Source organism: Aureobasidium pullulans (assembly GCF_000721785.1).
Source record: "Aureobasidium pullulans EXF-150 unplaced genomic scaffold scaffold_43, whole genome shotgun sequence".
Classification (NCBI taxonomy): domain Eukaryota; kingdom Fungi; phylum Ascomycota; class Dothideomycetes; order Dothideales; family Saccotheciaceae; genus Aureobasidium; species Aureobasidium pullulans.
Window position 1 is genome coordinate 7,238 of NW_021941063.1, and position 17,200 is coordinate 24,437.

The 17,200-nt window shown below is 50.9% G+C and overlaps 8 protein-coding genes across 8 annotated transcripts; 4 read left to right on the forward strand and 4 right to left on the reverse strand.

The window, feature by feature from the left end:
• Nucleotides 1-470: 470 nt before the first annotated feature.
• Nucleotides 471-1,445, reverse strand: M438DRAFT_169477 (uncharacterized protein). Its single transcript, XM_029899110.1, has one exon. It carries the CDS (start codon nucleotides 1,281-1,283, stop codon nucleotides 546-548), a length of 738 nt encoding a protein of 245 aa, XP_029754854.1. The 5' UTR covers nucleotides 1,284-1,445; the 3' UTR covers nucleotides 471-545.
• Nucleotides 1,446-2,306, reverse strand: M438DRAFT_169476 (uncharacterized protein). The gene has a single exon (XM_029899109.1). The coding sequence runs from the start codon at nucleotides 2,199-2,201 to the stop codon at nucleotides 1,608-1,610; it is 594 nt and encodes a 197-aa protein (XP_029754855.1). The 5' UTR covers nucleotides 2,202-2,306; the 3' UTR covers nucleotides 1,446-1,607.
• Nucleotides 2,307-4,625: 2,319 nt separating this feature from the next.
• On the forward strand, nucleotides 4,626-6,653 carry M438DRAFT_329413 (tricorn protease N-terminal domain-containing protein; the record flags this gene model as incomplete). The annotated part of the gene is made up of 1 exon (XM_029903248.1): nucleotides 4,626-6,653. The coding sequence occupies one exon, from the start codon at nucleotides 4,626-4,628 to the stop codon at nucleotides 6,651-6,653; it is 2,028 nt and encodes a 675-aa protein (XP_029754856.1).
• A 1,075-nt stretch (nucleotides 6,654-7,728) lies between these two features.
• M438DRAFT_169488 (uncharacterized protein) lies at nucleotides 7,729-8,914 on the reverse strand. The gene has a single exon (XM_029899111.1). It carries the CDS (start codon nucleotides 8,615-8,617, stop codon nucleotides 7,817-7,819), a length of 801 nt encoding a protein of 266 aa, XP_029754857.1. The 5' UTR covers nucleotides 8,618-8,914; the 3' UTR covers nucleotides 7,729-7,816.
• Nucleotides 8,743-10,743, forward strand: M438DRAFT_307490 (MFS transporter; the record flags this gene model as incomplete). The annotated part of the gene is made up of 3 exons (XM_029902302.1): nucleotides 8,743-8,852; nucleotides 8,903-9,156; nucleotides 9,212-10,743. 3 exons carry the CDS (start codon nucleotides 8,743-8,745, stop codon nucleotides 10,741-10,743), a joined length of 1,896 nt encoding a protein of 631 aa, XP_029754858.1.
• Nucleotides 10,744-11,980: 1,237 nt separating this feature from the next.
• Nucleotides 11,981-13,220, forward strand: M438DRAFT_401009 (PR-1-like protein). Its single transcript, XM_029909500.1, has 2 exons — nucleotides 11,981-12,903; nucleotides 12,956-13,220. The coding sequence occupies exons 1-2, from the start codon at nucleotides 12,138-12,140 to the stop codon at nucleotides 13,033-13,035; spliced, it is 846 nt and encodes a 281-aa protein (XP_029754859.1). The 5' UTR covers nucleotides 11,981-12,137; the 3' UTR covers nucleotides 13,036-13,220.
• Nucleotides 13,221-13,360: 140 nt separating this feature from the next.
• M438DRAFT_340424 (uncharacterized protein) lies at nucleotides 13,361-14,019 on the forward strand (the record flags this gene model as incomplete). The annotated part of the gene is made up of 2 exons (XM_029904322.1): nucleotides 13,361-13,660; nucleotides 13,717-14,019. 2 exons carry the CDS (start codon nucleotides 13,361-13,363, stop codon nucleotides 14,017-14,019), a joined length of 603 nt encoding a protein of 200 aa, XP_029754860.1.
• Nucleotides 14,020-16,225: 2,206 nt separating this feature from the next.
• M438DRAFT_285204 (UBC-like protein) lies at nucleotides 16,226-16,722 on the reverse strand (the record flags this gene model as incomplete). The annotated part of the gene is made up of 2 exons (XM_029901511.1): nucleotides 16,226-16,494; nucleotides 16,548-16,722. The coding sequence occupies 2 exons, from the start codon at nucleotides 16,720-16,722 to the stop codon at nucleotides 16,226-16,228; spliced, it is 444 nt and encodes a 147-aa protein (XP_029754861.1).
• Nucleotides 16,723-17,200: the final 478 nt, after the last annotated feature.

Here is a 17,200-nt window from a genome sequence, read left to right on the forward strand (position 1 = left end):
TGTATAATCTTGAGCGGCGACGGTATCGAGGGGACATCGTTTACGACGAGGGGAGGCAGGTTATGCTCGGTTCGTATCTTCTTCTTAGGCGGCATCGCGACGACGAGGTGGTTCGTACGTGGAAGAGGTGGCGACGACGAGGTGGTTCGTACGTGGAAGAGGTGGCGACGACGACGTGTGTACGAAGAAGAGGAGGAAGAGGAGGCCGCGGCAGCGATAACATCAATGGCTGAACCTTGCGAAAGGACGTCGCCGAGCGAAGGGATAGCTAGACGCGCGACGAAGCGGAGACGAACAGGCATCGATCAAGCAGATCTTGGGGGAAAACGGGCGCGAGATGAACTTCAGAATCAGGAGCAAATCATTTATTGTACACGTCTGAAGATACAGAGCTAGCATATCGAGATGCTAAAAGAACAAGAGAACGCCCGACGAAGGCTGCGTGAAACCCCCAAATGCACTGCCTGCAGTAGATATGTTCCATCCAAAAACCTTGAGCACCAACCAAGGACCCGTCATAATCATGATATCGAGAAGCTCAACCTCTACGAGAAACCAGCAGCAGCAGCAGAACCGGTGTACTGAGAACAGCAAGGCGCCATCTTGTTGACTTGGTCAGATGTGAGAAGACCGTTGCGGGCACATGTGTACTTGGCTTGAAGACAGCCGTCCTGGGCCTGAGCCTTCTGGTTAGAAGCGCATGCTGCACGAGCGGCACCCAACTCGTTTGTGCAGTAGGCAGCGTTGGTACGGCACTCGGAGTCCACATTCTCGGCGGCGGTAGAAAGACCGTAGAGGATATTGCTGACACCGTTGGTAACGGATCCGACAATTCCACCAGTCACGCTGGACAAGATGCTCTCAACATCCTTGGGGAGCTTGGCTTCGGAAAGAATGTTGTTGGCAGCAGCGAGAACATCTTCGACGTTACCACCAACATTGCCGGACTGGTAGTCGAAGACTTGAGTGAGAGGGGAGAGGAGAGCACCGCAGACGACGTTGTTTGCGTTGTCGGCTGGAGAAGAAGAAGCGCGGCTCTCAAGAGGAGCGGCGAAGGAGACACCGGCCAAAGCAGCGGTCAAAAGAGTAGTGAATTGAACCATGTTGGAGGAGTAGTTGCGGTTGATTGAGTGAGGATGGCTGGATTTGAAGAGATGGTAGTGGATGAGACTGGAGAAGATGTGGATGATGTGCCACTTGGCGGTACTGAGAACCTCATTATATACCAGTGCGACCACTCGTATCATCCCCAAAATCCTCTCAATAATCACAAGTGTTGTCATGTACCCACCGACAGACCATTGCACACAACGTTGGCAGAGGTGAAGATCCTGACTTTCGCAATGTCCTTGAGCAGTTGCGTTGTCTGCTTCAAGAGCATGCAGCCATCTGATCGGAGATAACGAGCCATTGACGTGACGTGTGGTCCAAATTGGCACAAGATCTTGAGTTGTTGACAGAAGCGTCTTTGCGATCAACAGCAGATCACTCAAGTATTGATCGGCGGGCCCTGATCAGCGACAGGAAGGGTAGTGATATGCAGGGGAGCAGTAGCCGTGATGAGTGATTGGCCGATCAAGTTCCTCTTTGTGTAATTGGTTTACTCGTCAAAAAGGTCGCTTGGAACGTGAAGCCGGCGTCAGTCCAGATTCGGTTTGTGGACAGAAGAGGGAGCGGTTGAGTACGGAGGTCGTGCACAGGATGACGAGGGACAAGTGGGAATTTTCGCGCGAGGGTGCACAAGCGTGGAAGATGTGGGTGACGTCGGCCAAGTTGACAACAAAAATTGGGATGGTGGACCTGAAGAGACTGCAAAGCGGCAAATGTTTGACAGGCGGCGAGGACATGACTTGCATCATTAGTTGTTGAGTGCTGCGCGGGCACGTAGGAGCAAGCTGAATCAAAGAGCAAGAGGACCAAAGCAGTTCGCACTGTCGGAGTCGACAACATGTCCAGATTGCGCCCGGTGGTGAGGCTTCAAGTTGTGTTGGACCTGCCAGAGCCAGCCACGTTGTAGCGAAGTATTCTTTGCGAGAGGTCGAAGGAGGGGACAGGGCAACCACAGCGATAGCTGTGGTGTGACAAAGAGTACCTCTCCATTTTGCAGCAAATGTACCATGTTCCTTCTCTTGATTTTGTCCGGGCGTGTGAACCGGCGAGGTCGTCGTAGGACAGGCGCTCGGGACCGACAGCAATGTCATGGCGCGTACTGTCTCTTCATTCCCGGCGCCGCCTGGCGACAGCGCGGCGTTCGTGAAGTGCTTTGCAGGCTGTAGGAGTCTGGGGGAGCAGGCGGTCCAGCGTTCGGAATTGCGACGTCGAACAACGACTCCTGAAGAGCATCACCCTGCGCCGAGGATCATGCCGATGGAGATGAGACAATCAAGCAGGTAGAAGTCAGTCAGGGTTGAATGCGCTTGTCCCAAGGCCTTGAGTCGTCGCGAGGTTCGGCGGTGACGAAGGAGTTGCAAGAGCAGTCCAAGCGAAGCGCAACTTGTATATCATGTTTCCATCTCTTTGTTCAGCGTTGCCGCCATGTCATATGCTTCAAGCTGCCGACGGCGCGTCTGGCAGATGTTGGACTGACTTGGGGGGCGGTGTCTGTGGTGGAAGGACGCGTGGTGAGACGGCTGCGGCGGAGTGGCAGGCGTTGTACGGGTACGGTGTGGGCTTTTCAATCGAAGGTCGCTTCGGAAAACAAGATCGACGGACTACAAGAGTGTCGTAGGTGGAGAACGACGAAGGCTAAGGATATCGAGGAGCCCATGCTCTGCGGAGTCCAGCAGTGAGACGGTCAACGACGAATGCGCATTGTTTCGTTTCTTGCGTCAGGCTTTTGTACTGTGATGTCAGCGTGATAAACAAACTTTGTTTGGTAACGATGAAGACTGCCGCGATGGGATCTGTCGTGCGCGATATTCAGAGAGCAGATCTGATAGGCGGACTGTCTTGTTGATGCAGGCTGAAGAGTGCGCCGGCGAAGCTGGAGCAGAACGCGCTCGGACGCTCGCGAATGGCAACCTTGATGGCCCGAAATGCGGGGAAAAGCCACCATCAGGATCTGCCCGAGTCCGTGGTGGACAACAGCTCGTTCTGCATATGTACGACAAGCCGATCGAGGAAACTAGAATATGACACTTTGGCTATTAATCTTCTGAAGCCGACTACACCAATTGTTGTGGTAAAGAGCCATGCGCATGCTATCTGTCTCTAGTGCTACCACATTCCTTTCCCGAGCACCTCCGAAACCGAGACACAAGGAAGAGCTTACAGAAGACCTGTGCAAGACAATATGTCCGCTTCTCGGTGATTAGAGACAACAGAAGAACATGGTACAAGCATGTGACTTGTGGAGCGGCGTATCTTCTAAAGCTTTTGAACTCCTGCAGCTTGCAGTAGAGCAAAAGAATGTCTAGGATGGAAGTATGAAGGTGTGCGAGTATGTCCGACATGGAAGTGTGAAGGAAGTTTGCTCATGTCATGATGAATGCTAATCCGTGCTTGCCATACTGCCTGTCTCCGGTGCTATGGCAATCCTTTTCCGAGCACCTCCGCAACAAGAGGATACAAGGTAGAGATTGCTGAAGACCTATGCGAGGCAACCTGTCCGCTTCTCAGCAACCAGAGACGACAAAACAGACATGGTACAAGCGGGGACTTGTGGGTTGGCGTGGCTTCTTGAGCTTCTTGATCTTGCGGTGGGTGCGGTGGACCTGCTATCTTCATACACATGTAGGCCGATCCCTCCCCCTGCCGAAACAGCGAGGGGTAGGAACCTACACTCTCGCTCGGAAGCAAGAGCTGTGGATCCGATGATGAACAGGTCGACGGCGTTGATTTGAACCGACCGGCGAAGATCTTTGGTTTAATGATTGGCATTGGTTGGAACAATCTGGATCAACTGGAAGAACTGTCAGCAAGAATTCAGGAAGACGTTATCATCGTCATCTTGTCTGCAGGAACTTACCCAATGGTGAAGCGAGAAGCGTTTATCATGACGATGGAGCATGCTTGCTTGCTTGCTGGCGGCATTGAGGAAGCCATTGAGGAAGCCATGTGCAGCAGAGGCATGATGAAAAGAAGGTACAGTAAGTACTCTAGAAGCAGGGTGTCAGACGTTGACATGTGCTTGACTTGTTGACTTACGATGATGATGACGACGCCTTGGATAGGGGCGACGGTCAGGGGGCTTGCTGACAGCAAGCTGATTGCGAAGAAGATGGCATCGCTGATGAATGGAGTAGATTGAGCGGTTCACAGATGAAGAGAATGGGCTGATCTGCTCAGGGGTCACGCGAAGACGTGAAGCCTGCTGCTGCTGCTGCGGCTATTCGAACACGGAGTTTCTGCTTGGAGCCCAAAGCCTTGATCGATTTTGTTCACTGAAGAATTTTCACGAAGCAGCACCATACCGAATCGATTTACAGGCGAATTACGGCTTGGAACCATCGCACAGGTCGTCAAAGACACCTTGCACCTTGTAGATCATCGCTTGGGGATGACTCCTTTGAACAAAATACGAAGCGATCTAGGATTCGCTGATTGATAAGACAGGCGCCTTAAGACTCTTTCTACCACCGACCTGCCCCTCCCCTTTTTGTCGCGTCAAACAAGGAAGTCTTGCCATGCGGTTCTTTCCTATTGTGGCCTTCAGCCTGAGTGTCGGTACCAGTCTTGCAGCATGTCCGTATGCTGATAAAGCAGCTGCACGCCCTGACTGCCCCTATGCGTCCATCGGGAAGAACAAGCTTGCGCAATATGGAAACGAAACGAATCGTACCTCTCCTTCCGCCGACAAGAAGGGCGTCTTCTACTTCAACCGCATCGCGCCTTCCGGGTCTCAATTGTGGATTTCGAACGCCGATGGAAGCAATGCTACGAAGTTGATGAGCAACCAAACGGCCCCCTTTGATTATCACGCCTCATGGTCTTCCGACGGTCAGAGAATTATCTTCACCAGCGAAAGACGCGCTGATGGCCAGTCCGACCTGTACTTAGTCAATACGGATGGTACAGAGCTTACCGAATTGGTCTCCAGCGACTCGTTTGAAGATATCGGAGGTCTGTCGCCCGACGGCAACAAGCTTGCCTATGTGTCGACAGCCATCAATTACACGACAAACATCTTTGTCAAGGATCTTCACACCGGTATCTCCATCAATGTCACAGGCAGTGACGAAAGCGTTGGCAGTTTCGTGGGCCCTCACAGCTTTTTCCGCCCGTCTTGGTCTCCTGACGGCCACTGGATTACCTTCAGCTCTGATGCAGGCACTCAGTGGACTGGCCACAGTGATGGTACTGGCTGGGAGCATACTCAATCACTCGCCGTCTTTGTCGTTCGCCCCGATGGTAGTGGTTTTCGCAAGGTCATCGGAGAAGAGAGTCGTTGCCTGGGTACACCGAGATGGTCGCCCGATGCATCACGAATCGTCTACTACAACATTTCGACCGAGGATACGTACGGCGCGCATGGCACAGTGGCTGGTCAAGAGTTAGCTGTGTTTTCTCAGATCTTCAGTGTTGATGTTGCCACTGGCAGCGATGTTGTCCAGCATACTTTCGACAACACATTGAAGGTGTCTCCTGCGTACTTGGGTAACAGCAGCAACATTGGCTATCTCGTCAAAGCTGGAACGGAAGCGGGCATCCACTACACCAGTCCAGATACTACACACCACTATATTAACAGTACTATGCGCAATCCGGCATGGTCCCCGGACGGCAGCAAGGTCGTGTACGAAGTTTATGAGTGGGGCCAGCGACCCGCCGAGAAGGAGCTGTTCAGCTGGGATGAAGAGTGGGACTACCGATTCATGGACGTGTTCCCTTCGTTCAATATTGAGACAGGACGCCTTGCGACTACCGAGAAGCAGCTCGGCAATGGCTCATCTTCGATTGTTCTCACTGGTGCTGATTATGCCAATCTCACCACTGCCTTCGACACTTGGGACATCAATGCCTCGGAAGAATATGCAGAGCTTTATGCAAGCGGACTGGCGGGAGCGTTCCAACCTACCTGGACAGCAGATGGTTCAAAGCTCGCCGCGGGTTTTGGAGTCTGGTTCTTCGATCGCATTTTGTATCCTGGAACTCTTTACTCTTTCGACGCCGACGGCACGGCTACGCAGAACTTGACTGACGGCACAAACAACGCAGGCTTTCCCTCCTTCTCTCCTGACGGCACAAAGCTTGTGTACAGACTCTGGAACGCCACATATGGGCCTTTGGGCTTGCACGTGCTAGACATGGAGACCGGGGACACCACTCAGCTAACTGCTGGCTGGGACAACACACCCGGCTGGTCTCCTGATGGTGAATTGATCGTCTTCACACGTCAAACAAACTGGACTTATGGCTCGAGCTGGCAAGAGGACCGCTTTGATATCTGCACCATCCGTCCTGACGGCACCGACCTGAAGATCTTGACCGAGAGCGAAGCAAACGATGCTCATGCCGTTTGGAGTTTCGATGGAAGGATCATGTACAGTACAGGCATGTACGGATTCCGGGATGAGAGTGTGATGTACGACAACACCTTCCAGCCGTACGGGCAGATTGTTGTGATGGACAAGGATGGGCAGAACAAGAAGATGTTGACGGATAGCATGTGGGAGGACAGTATGCCATTGTACGTAGAAAGGAAGTTCTTCTAGAGCTTATGCGTCCAGTGTTGAAGGAGTGGCCGGAGGAAGTGAGAGTTTGTGGCGTGAGAAACTACTGCTTTCTCAGAGGACTTTACTCGTTCTTGTTGGAGTACGAATGGGTAGACCACAATCTGAGGTGGTTGGTGTCGCAGAAGGACAACATATCATACTGAGAATCATAAGATAAGAGGACAAACTTTGACTAAGTCAGATACCGATGGCCTAGGTTTCACTTGCTTTTCTCTTAACGACAAAAAGCTCGTATATAGACATGGAAGCAGGCGATTCGAGGTGCAAGATCTCCGTGACGCAAACTTGATTATCGCAGACCAGGGAGACTAGGGCTAGAAGGTACAGAGTCATGGGCTGTCCTCTTCATTGGAACGTCCAAGATATCAAAGAGTGGTTTCAAATCAAGATGTGGTATTCTTCAAGCCCAAAAACCAAGAGGCAAAGTCTTGCATGTGGACTTGCAACGGGCAGTATTTGTGCCCATGGGGAGATTGTGGAGTCAAGTGAACAAATATTCAGGAGTCTAGACGATGTTGAATCATCAGGGCTTGCTTTGCTGTCAAGGGTTTGTCGTCGCGCATGCCTGTTTGCGAGTCAAGGGCTTCACCGGCCTGTTGAGTCAACATTAGGAGTGTTTCTATGCCAGTCCGACCTCGGGAAAGTGCCATCAACAAACTTCAATCTCCTGCGTTTGACAAACGTTTACTGTCGAGAGCAGAGCCTTTCGAGGCAAGTCTCAATAACCAATGGAGTTACAGCGAAACCTCGCTTCTCATGGAACTCTTTGCCTACCTATAACACATGGTGCATCTCAATAGCATGTTTTTCGGCCGAAAATTAGTGTCAGAGGTGAGGCATTTTCGGGAAACTCTTGATCATGATCCTGCACCAGCCGAAGCAGGACAACCAGCTCACTTGTGACTTCCGAAATAGGGACAGCGGCCTATCATGATTGTGTACAGATAAAAGTCTAAACCTGTGTGGTTTGGCGGGTTGTGGAGTTGTGGAGGTTTGGACAGCAAAGTTATTCCCCGCCATGGAAAGCCGTTCGACGGGAAAGATGAGGAGGTCAGTGCTTTCTTGAACAAGATTCTGAGAAGAGCTTGGAGGTGATGCTTCGAGTTCTTCTGCTTGCTCAACAATGATCAATTTGTGTTTCTCTAGATCATTGTCACATCCTGTGGCAGAGCTGCTCCAGATGATATTGGACATGTCGTAGTCGCAGATGCGCAGTCCAAGCGAAAGCGCTGCATCGTCACCTTCATAGCGCCCAAATTCCAAGGTTTGTTCCACGTCCGTTGTATGGCGCCTGAGCCGTCAACACCGCGCCCCTGCCGTCGCCGGGAGCAGCAAATGGTGACAAACTCTGACAACCCCTCCCGGCAACCGCCGACCAAGCGAAAACACTTTCTTTGCACCTGCGACATCAAGCTGTGGTCACGAATGCCATGCCATGCATTGGTCGACCCGATCTTCGAGACAATATCAACAAAAGCCTCACTCACACGCCCACAACCCCTTGAACGCCTCAAACACCAGCAGGAAGCTTGGGATGAAGATTGCACGATGCACGCCGTCAGAGAATGGAAGTGTTGTATATTCATCAAAGGTGGGAGCGAGGAACGAGGTTTTACAACGGTGCGCCACGGTACGAAGGGCGTTTCTCCAGTGGGGTCACGGCTTCCCCGACTGGTCGCTTTCCCGAGAGGCTCTTCCGAGGAGACGACAAGCCGAAACAACACGACCACGCCGAGAGATAGGTAGGGTACGGCTACAACAAAGGGCCGATTAGGACCTTTGGCTTTACCGACTATTGCAGTACTCTCGGATGCAACCCGCCACATAAACCGTGTGATATTGAGCGGGGCGACATGGAGAAACTGGTACACACTGGGGAATACTGGAGCAAGATCATGTCGCATGGCCGTCACGCGGGGCCCCAAGAGAAACCTAGATGGCATGGACCAACTCCTTGATACTGGCTGTTTGGGGTATGCGAGTTGGTCGTGTGCTATAAAGAGTCCTCACTCATCCTCCTTTGCCGAGCAGAAGCAGCTCATCACTTCCTTCCAACTCATCCGTCATCATGGCTCACCACGAAGACATCAGCTCTGATCCTACCCACGACCGCTTCAATGTTGCCGAGGAGAAGCGTCAAGCAAGAGTTGCAGAGCTCACCGACAATGTTACTGGAGAGTACGACAGTACCGGTCCCATCTATCAAGCATATCATTGACCCTTTGCAGGATTCGCAACCCTCTTGTTGGTGTATCTCGCGAGACTTTGATGCGCTCTGCAGAGAAGTTCGCTGCCGACCATGACCTCAACGACATCCTGCCTCTTCTGAAGAAGGGCGCCCTTGCTGCTCAGAACCCTGCCGAAGTCCACACCATGGACGACTTTACCGATGAGGAGAAGGAGACCTTCCGCGAGGAGATCACTCACAAGTGGCGCCAACCCAAGATTCTCTACATCACCATCATTCTGAATTCTGTTGCTGGTATGCGCTTCCACCTCTACCCCGACTTCGTGAGCATTGACTGACTTTGCCATAGCTGCCATTCAAGGTTGGGATCAGACCGGATCCAACGGTGCCAACTTGTCCTTCCCTCAAGCCTTTGGCATTCCCGAGAGCGGACCCGTCTGCGAAGCCGCCGGTAACTGCGCCGCCAACCAATGGCTTGTTGGTTTCATCAACTCCTGCCCTTACCTCGCCATCTTCTTGTTCGCCGGCTGGATCTCCGACCCTCTCAATCACTGGCTCGGTCGCCGTGGTGTCATCTTCATCGCCGCCGTCTTCTCTCTTCTCGCTCCCATCGGCATGGCCGTTACACAGAACTGGCAACAGCTCATCGTCACTCGTATCCTTCTTGGTATTGGTATGGGTTTGAAGGAAGTCACCGTCCCAGTCTTCTCCGCAGAGGTTGCTCCTACCAAGATTAGAGGTGGTTTGGTCATGTCATGGCAGATTTGGACTGCTTTCGGTATCCTTCTCGGAACATCTGCCAACCTTGCTGTCAAGGACGTCGGTGATATCGCATGGCGTCTTCAGCTTGGTTCAGCCTTCATTCCTGCCGTTCCCCTTGTTCTTGGTATCTTCTTCGTTCCCGAATCGCCCAGATGGCTGATGTCCAAGAAGAAGTACGGCAAGGCTTACAAGTCTCTGCTTCGTTTCCGTGGAAAGCCTATCCTCGCTGCAAGAGAGTTGATCTACATCTACGCTCAAATGGAACAGGAAGTCATGCTCATTGAGCAGTCTGGTCTTCCCGCCAATGCCGGTTTCTTCACCCGCTTCATCGAGCTCTTCACCATCCCTCGTCTGCGTCGTGCTGTCCAGGCTTCCGGTATTGTTATGATCGGTCAGCAGATGTGCGGTATCAACATCATCGCCTTCTACTCTTCAACCATCTTCGCACAAGCTGGCGCAACTGTTACCGGTGCTCTTCTCGCATCCTGGGGCTTCGGTATTATCAACTTCATCTTCGCCTGGCCTGCCGTCTGGACCATCGATACCTACGGTCGTCGCGCCCTCCTCCTCTTCACCTTCCCCAACATGTGCTGGACGCTGTTGGCAGCTGGACTCTGCTTCTTGATCCCCACATCTTCCGCCGCCCACCTTGGTCTGATTGCGCTCTTTATCTACTTGTTCGATGCCTTCTACTCTCCTGGTGAGGGTCCTGTACCATTCACCTACTCTGCAGAAGTCTTCCCTCTGTCGCACCGTGAGGTTGGTATGTCTTGGGCTGTTGCCACCAACAACTTCTGGGCCACCGTCGTCTCTCTCACCTTCCCTCGTCAGCTTCGCGCTTTTGGGACCACTGGCGCATTCGGCTTCTACGCTGCCATGAACGCAGTCGCTTGCGCAATGATCTTCCTCTGGTTACCTGAGACCAAGCAGCGCTCCCTGGAAGAGCTGGACTACGTTTTCGCTGTCCCTACCCGCACCCACATGAGCTACCAGATGTTCAAGGTCTTGCCGTACTGGTTCAAGACCACTATTCTTCGCAAGAAGGGTCTTCCAGAGCCCAAGTTGTACCACTTCCACAGTGACTCGCCCATGCTTGAGCTGGAGAACATGAAGGCATAATGGATTGCTTGTGGTTGGAGTTTTGATTTCCTAGAGGTGAGAGGAAAGTGATCGTCGAGTACATATCCGTATATACCCAATGAATAAGATGTTCTATCCCAAATCGATTGCACCACCTCGAGTGTGACCCCGCAACTTGCAACGTCCTGACCCAAACAAATCTGCGTGCTGTCAGATCTTCCCCACCCTGTCGAGCGAACACCCATATCAAACTGACAGCAACTTGTGTCATCAAATCTCGAGCAATGACACTTCGATCGTCGCAATTGATAGAGATGGTATACAATTACACAATGATCATTACTTGTGTGATCAACTCACCTGCGACAAGTTCCAATGCAGCTAGAGCGTATTGAGGAAACATTGATCTTCGAGCATAGATGGGGGACGGCATTGTGCGTATCTCCATGATCGTCTCTTGTTGGGCAAGTCCCAAACCATTATTGTTTGTTAGGAATCTCTCGTGTCTAGCATCAGGGTCTAGTATGCTCTAGAAGCAGACAGATGATGATGTCCTCCCTACTGCTGGCTACCGTCAGCGAGCTCCATTATATTCTCATGTCCACGTCATGACCCAGATGATCGCTGGTCTCTTCGCTATTTGATCAACGACTTCTGCTTGCGCAGACAAGCGATGCGCGGCTTGGATTCTTGCAAGTCTTCCAATAGCCGTTAGTCGCAACGAAAACGTTGGCGCGCGATTGGGAAGCCGCGCTCATTTCGGCTTGCGAAAAACGTTGGACATGCTAAGGGTCCGCAAGCCCATTCTTCTTTCGAGATCGATGTACAGACTTCTCGCTATCTTCTTTGATGAATGTGCTCTGTTGTAGGTCAAAAAAGCCAACTTTTTCATGACCAAGCGCGATACGTGTCTGGACTGACATGTAGAACAGACTTTGCTCTTACATGTGAGAGGTGGTGGGCGTAGTTGTGTCGTTCCCTTCTTCCAACAGCTCTCTGCCGTTGTAAAACATTACCGTTCGCCATCGCCTGTCAACAAGGTCCAGACTATCCGAAGATTTCACACCCTAAACATTTTCTCGCGAGAAAGTAGAGAAAGTACAATATACATTGAGATCTGCTCTCCTAAGACTTGTAACGGTACTATTACAAACTCTACGTCAAAGCATTATCACATCAGTATGTGTGCTTTTGCCCTCAGACCTTGCATATCATGGATGCCTATAAGAACCGCACTTCTCTACCTTTCTCAACATGTGAAATAATCGAAACTTCCACTATCACCGGGCAGATCTGGATCTCACAAAACTGTTTCTTACTCGTAAAAATATCATTTCATTCCCCTTTGAATCTGGCATTCGGACGATTCATATACAAGACCTTTGACCTTACGACCACGCTTATCACGACTTAGAGACCCACGGGATTCCGACATGCGTACTAGTGCTATCATTTTCAGTCTCGCACTGGTAGTCGGTAGTCTTGCTAGTCCAGTCAAGCTTGACCTCGGGGATGGTGTTGACTATGAGGTTGGCTATCCCCTCATAGCTGGCCAAGCCGACAACGCGGATGGTATCGACATAGTCAAGAGGGCTACTACTTCTACAAAAATGACTTCGACCCAGAAGACCTCCTCAGTCAAGATAATCTCGACCGCGAAAGCATCACCTATCGCGACAAAGGCGGCCACTACTTCTTCAAAGAAGGTCAGCAGTACTTTGAAGACCTCGAGTACCGTGAAGTCGTCATCGGCAGCTGCAGCAAAGGCCACTACATATCAGCAGCGGGTCCTCGTTTCACACAATGTCCACCGTGCCAATCATTCTGCCAGCAATCTCGTCTGGGACAACGCTCTTGCTTCGACTGCCGCCCAGATCGCATCGACTTGTGTCTATGCTCACAACACAACGACAGATGGTGGAGGTTACGGTCAAAACATCGCTGCTGGTCTTGCTGCAGACAACATAACAGCCGTCATCACAGAACTTTTTTACAACGGCGAAGTCTCGTACTTCAACGGGCTCTACGGACAAGCCCAACCTGACATGTCCGATTTCCACAATTGGGGTCACTTTTCTCAGATTGTTTGGAAAGGTACTTCCAAGGTCGGCTGCGCTACTCAGTACTGTCCCAAAGGTCTTGCCAATGTTGGACCCTACACTCCACCACACTTTACAGTGTGCAATTATGGTCCTCCAGGCAAGTCTCTCCATCTTTTCCTATGCTCAATACCTTGCTAATCCCGTTATAGGAAACTACCTTGGTGAATTCGATGTCAATGTCGGCAAGTCCCTCAACCGACCTACAGTCCATTGGAACTATGGTTTGTAGACACGATTACAACTAAGTTAGAAGAGATTGATCATTCGTTCCACGAGAAAAGAACTTTCTGCGAGGGTGCATGGGAATTGTTAACAGGGCCATTGTATCGGGTGTTTATCGGTGACCCGGGTGTACATCGTAAGCATGTCTGTATTACACTTAAACTATACACACTGTATACCAGATGTCAGTCCATAATCTCAGACCAGAACGACCTGAAGACTTGTACTGGCTGTCGGCGACACGTGAGTCGACTGATAGCGAAAGTCATCATATCCTGTTCATATGAACCGGAGAGGATTTAGCCTGATGCTCTGGAAAGTGCGACTCTAGAATGGCATACTGGCCCAATGGCATACTGTCTCAATGGCATAGAGACCGAGCTCCTTCATTCGCACCCATAGCTTGCGAACCGCGAGTCAGCTCCAACTCCCTACCGACGATGACGCTGGCGCTGCTATGCCTGGTACTGAGGTCACTACGGGTGATTGCACAGCCCGGGGTTACGCAGAAGAAGGGTGCAATCGGCGGGAAGAAGATGCCTGCCACCACCACAAAGAATGAGGATGGTACCGAGAAAAAGGACTCACAAGAAGAAGCGCAAACCCGACACTACCAACTTCCAGGCGTACAGGTTGGTCTTCATGGTTCCTGTCTTGATTTGATTATTGCTAACACAACCTCCTCCAGAAGCAGACGCACTCTGACCGCCCAATTCCCGAGACTGCAATGTGCATCATGAACGACTTTACCAAGGGTTCCTCGTTCCTCGCCTACATTACTACATCGAGTCGCCGCTCTGGGCCGAGATCCCTTCCACTGTCGCCTCCTCGCGTCCACGTTCCCCTGATTCGCAAGCCCGGAAGCTCAACCTTGATGAGTCGTCCGCCGCACACCCTCCGAGCTCTCAGGACCAGCGTACTCGTCGCGCTTCCTCACTCTCGCCAATCCAGTCCAGCCCACCTTGATGATCTACGCCATGGCGTGGAATAGGAGGCTGGATTCATGGAGCAAGTTGGAGTGGTATAACAGGTGGTGGAGTCCGTGGATAACATGGAGGTTGGAAATCGCGGCCGCTCGTGATTCAACTTGGAAACGCCGAAGGAGGAGCTTGCTCAGTGTGACGAGTATCAGCGATGGTGCCGGCAGCCTCGCGACGAACGCATCACAGGACCCATACAATACTGGACTTCTGATGCTTCAGATCTTCAAAGCTTCAAAGCGCGATTGTCCGAGACTTTCTCCACTGCTTAATAGAATGATCATTTACTAATCTCTCCTACCGGTTCGGGTGTCGACTATACTACTGTCTCTAACACTACGACATAATCGACTACGAAGACGACGAAGACACTACTAACGACCTTAACGACTTTAACGGTAGTTAAGAAGAAGCCTTTAATGTAGATAACGAGAATAACAATAATAAAAAAAAGCTTCTAGGCAACAACAGAAAGCCTTTCTATATCACGCACATTTTCTGTCTAGACTTGTAATGAAATTGACGATGATAACTATAGTAACAAAAAAGAAAAACCTTCTACCTGTCTAAGGTTAGACAACCCTACCTAGATCTTGCATTTAAGAAGTGTACCTCTTAAACATATTAAAGTTGAAGGGAAGAATAATAGTTACATACAGAATATGAAGTGGGAGATAGAATGAGAAGGCGATTGCCCTAACTCCTCGGTTCATCGTCCATCGTCCATCGTCTTCTACTGCTACCTAGGTAGATAGGTAAGTATGTGATGGAGGAGTGGCCGTAGGAGATAAGAGTTTGTAGCGTAAGAAAACACTGCTTTCTTCGAAGACGATACTCATTCTTGTTGGAGTATAAATTAGTGGACCACAATCTAAGGTAATTGGTGAGGCAGCCACAATTCAGGATAGTTGGTGTCGTGTCGTAGGATAACAACAGTCAGAGTCATAAGATGAGAGGACATTTTGACTATGTCAGATACAATGCAACTACTCTTTCGACTTTCGAATCCGAATCCGCCCGTCATGGTATGGTCTTCTGAAGGCCACTGGATTGCCTTCAGCTCTGATACAGGCACTCAGTTGACGGCCAGCATGATAGCGTGTTGGGAATGTAGGGATCTTGAAGAACTCGAAATGAAGGCCTCTCCCAGGGTCATCTGCCCCACTATTGTAGCTGAAGAAGGGTACGATAAATTTTGGCATAGTGACATAGTGACCTTGCCGATTGAGACTGAGAGCAAGTTCCATTCCATTGAGTGCCTGCAGTGTTGCAGTAGCTAACTCTTCTGGAGCCTTTGTTGACCTGACTCCAAATCCTCTCCAAAGGCACAAATGCTGCGTGTTCCGAGTCTACATGCTCGGATGCTCGGGAAACTTCGCCTCATGCTCTCTTATTTCCATGTTTTCGGGGCTTTCAAGCTCTCAAGCTCTCAAGATACAACGTTTGATTTCAAATCATTTCCATCATTTCTTCTTTGACGTTTCCACGAAGAAAACAGCCCATAGCTCTGTACCTTCGAGCCCAAGTCTCCCTGGTGTGTTACGCAATAATCGAGGTTGCATCAATCACGGAGATCACCTACTTTCATATCTACATATATACTTGAAGAACTTCCTCTCTTCCTGATACAGGCGACCACGACGACGATGAAGAAGAAGAGCCTTCGGGCAACATCGAAAACCCACCCTCCGCCTCGCTAGCCATGATTCGTGCCCGCGACCAGATGGATGATGAGGCAGAAAAAGAACGACCCATTGCTCGTCAGAAGAGATGTAGTTCTGCCCCTATCTAGCGGCCCCTAATTCCAGTCCCTCTGCCCGCCCTTTCTCTGATTGCAGTCTGCAGCAATGCAAGATGTTCTCATGTAACCTTGATCCGACCAGTGAAAACAGTAGTAGATGTCTATCTCAGCGGATGTAGAACTCGATCAGGATAAGATTGTGCAATTTGACGTGATTATCCGCGAACCACGGTAGAGGAGAGCAAAGTGAGACACGAGCAAGCAGGTCACGACAGTCAAAATGCAACAGACTCTGATTTGTAAGATATCGTCGAAAGCTGTTAAAACACGCCCCAAACCCAGGAACAACTCATCATCGCAATGCCATATGATCGAAAGGAGAAACGCCAGCCTATGCAGAAGAACGTGGGGCAGGAAAGATGACAGGCGCAAGCGATTCATCATGAACCTCCAAGCACACCAAGTACACCATCAGATCAAACCTCATTGTCGTGGAAGTGGAAAGCAACATCGCGAGGGCGGAGACGGTTGTTTCTGACGAAATCGGCGTCACCAGGAGGACGCTCGTTCTTGGAGTTGCCGGTCAACATGCTTTGAATGCTCAAGCAAATGCTCTCAACATTCTGGACCGGTGACCAGCCTTGAGCAGCGAGCAAGTCCAGACAGATGATGCCGTTGGTGTAGATGTGAGGGTGCATGGGGATGGGGCGGTCAGAATGACGCACAAAGACGACTTCCGGTGGTTCTGGAGGGATGGTCAGCGAGAGGTGCTGTGAATCGACGAGAATGTTGTGATACCTATCGGATAGTTGTTGCTGAACTCAAACTTGAGACGGAAGATGTTGCCTTGGTAGATGGGGTTTGCGTCCATGACTTGGATGTCCATGAGCCATGTCTTGAGGTTTTCTGCTGATACGAGAGTGATGCCGGGAGCCAATTGACCTTGGATTTTCAGAAGCTCCTGCGACAGCATCAGAACGTTGTCAAAGATTACTCAATAAACGAACCTCACCTTCTGGAGTCTTTTACTGCTCATCATCTTGCCGAGACTATGCGAGGCGGTGACTGGCGACAAGAAGTATGGAGTGGTCGAATAGGTGTTAGGGTTGCGGAGCAAAGCCAAGAGGCGGGAGTGCTGCTTTGTGAGTTTTCGCAGGCGGAAAGTGTTGCAGGATATTGTCGCAAAGGCCGGCGATGCTTTGTTGCAACGACGTTGTTGTAGAAGAGAATGAGCAAGAAGCAGGTCGGGGTTGGCGTGATACAAAGGATGATCCTTCAAGGAAGGTTGTCGCCAGCACCGCGAGGCTGAAGATCGACAGCACGCAGCAACTCGGGCGGCCTCCGCTCGCGCATTTTGCAGGGTCCAAGCATGTGAAAGTTGGAGTCTGGACGCTGCCAACACAACAAGACTGCATGCAACGAAGAACAATTGTCGACCTCACGAGACACCG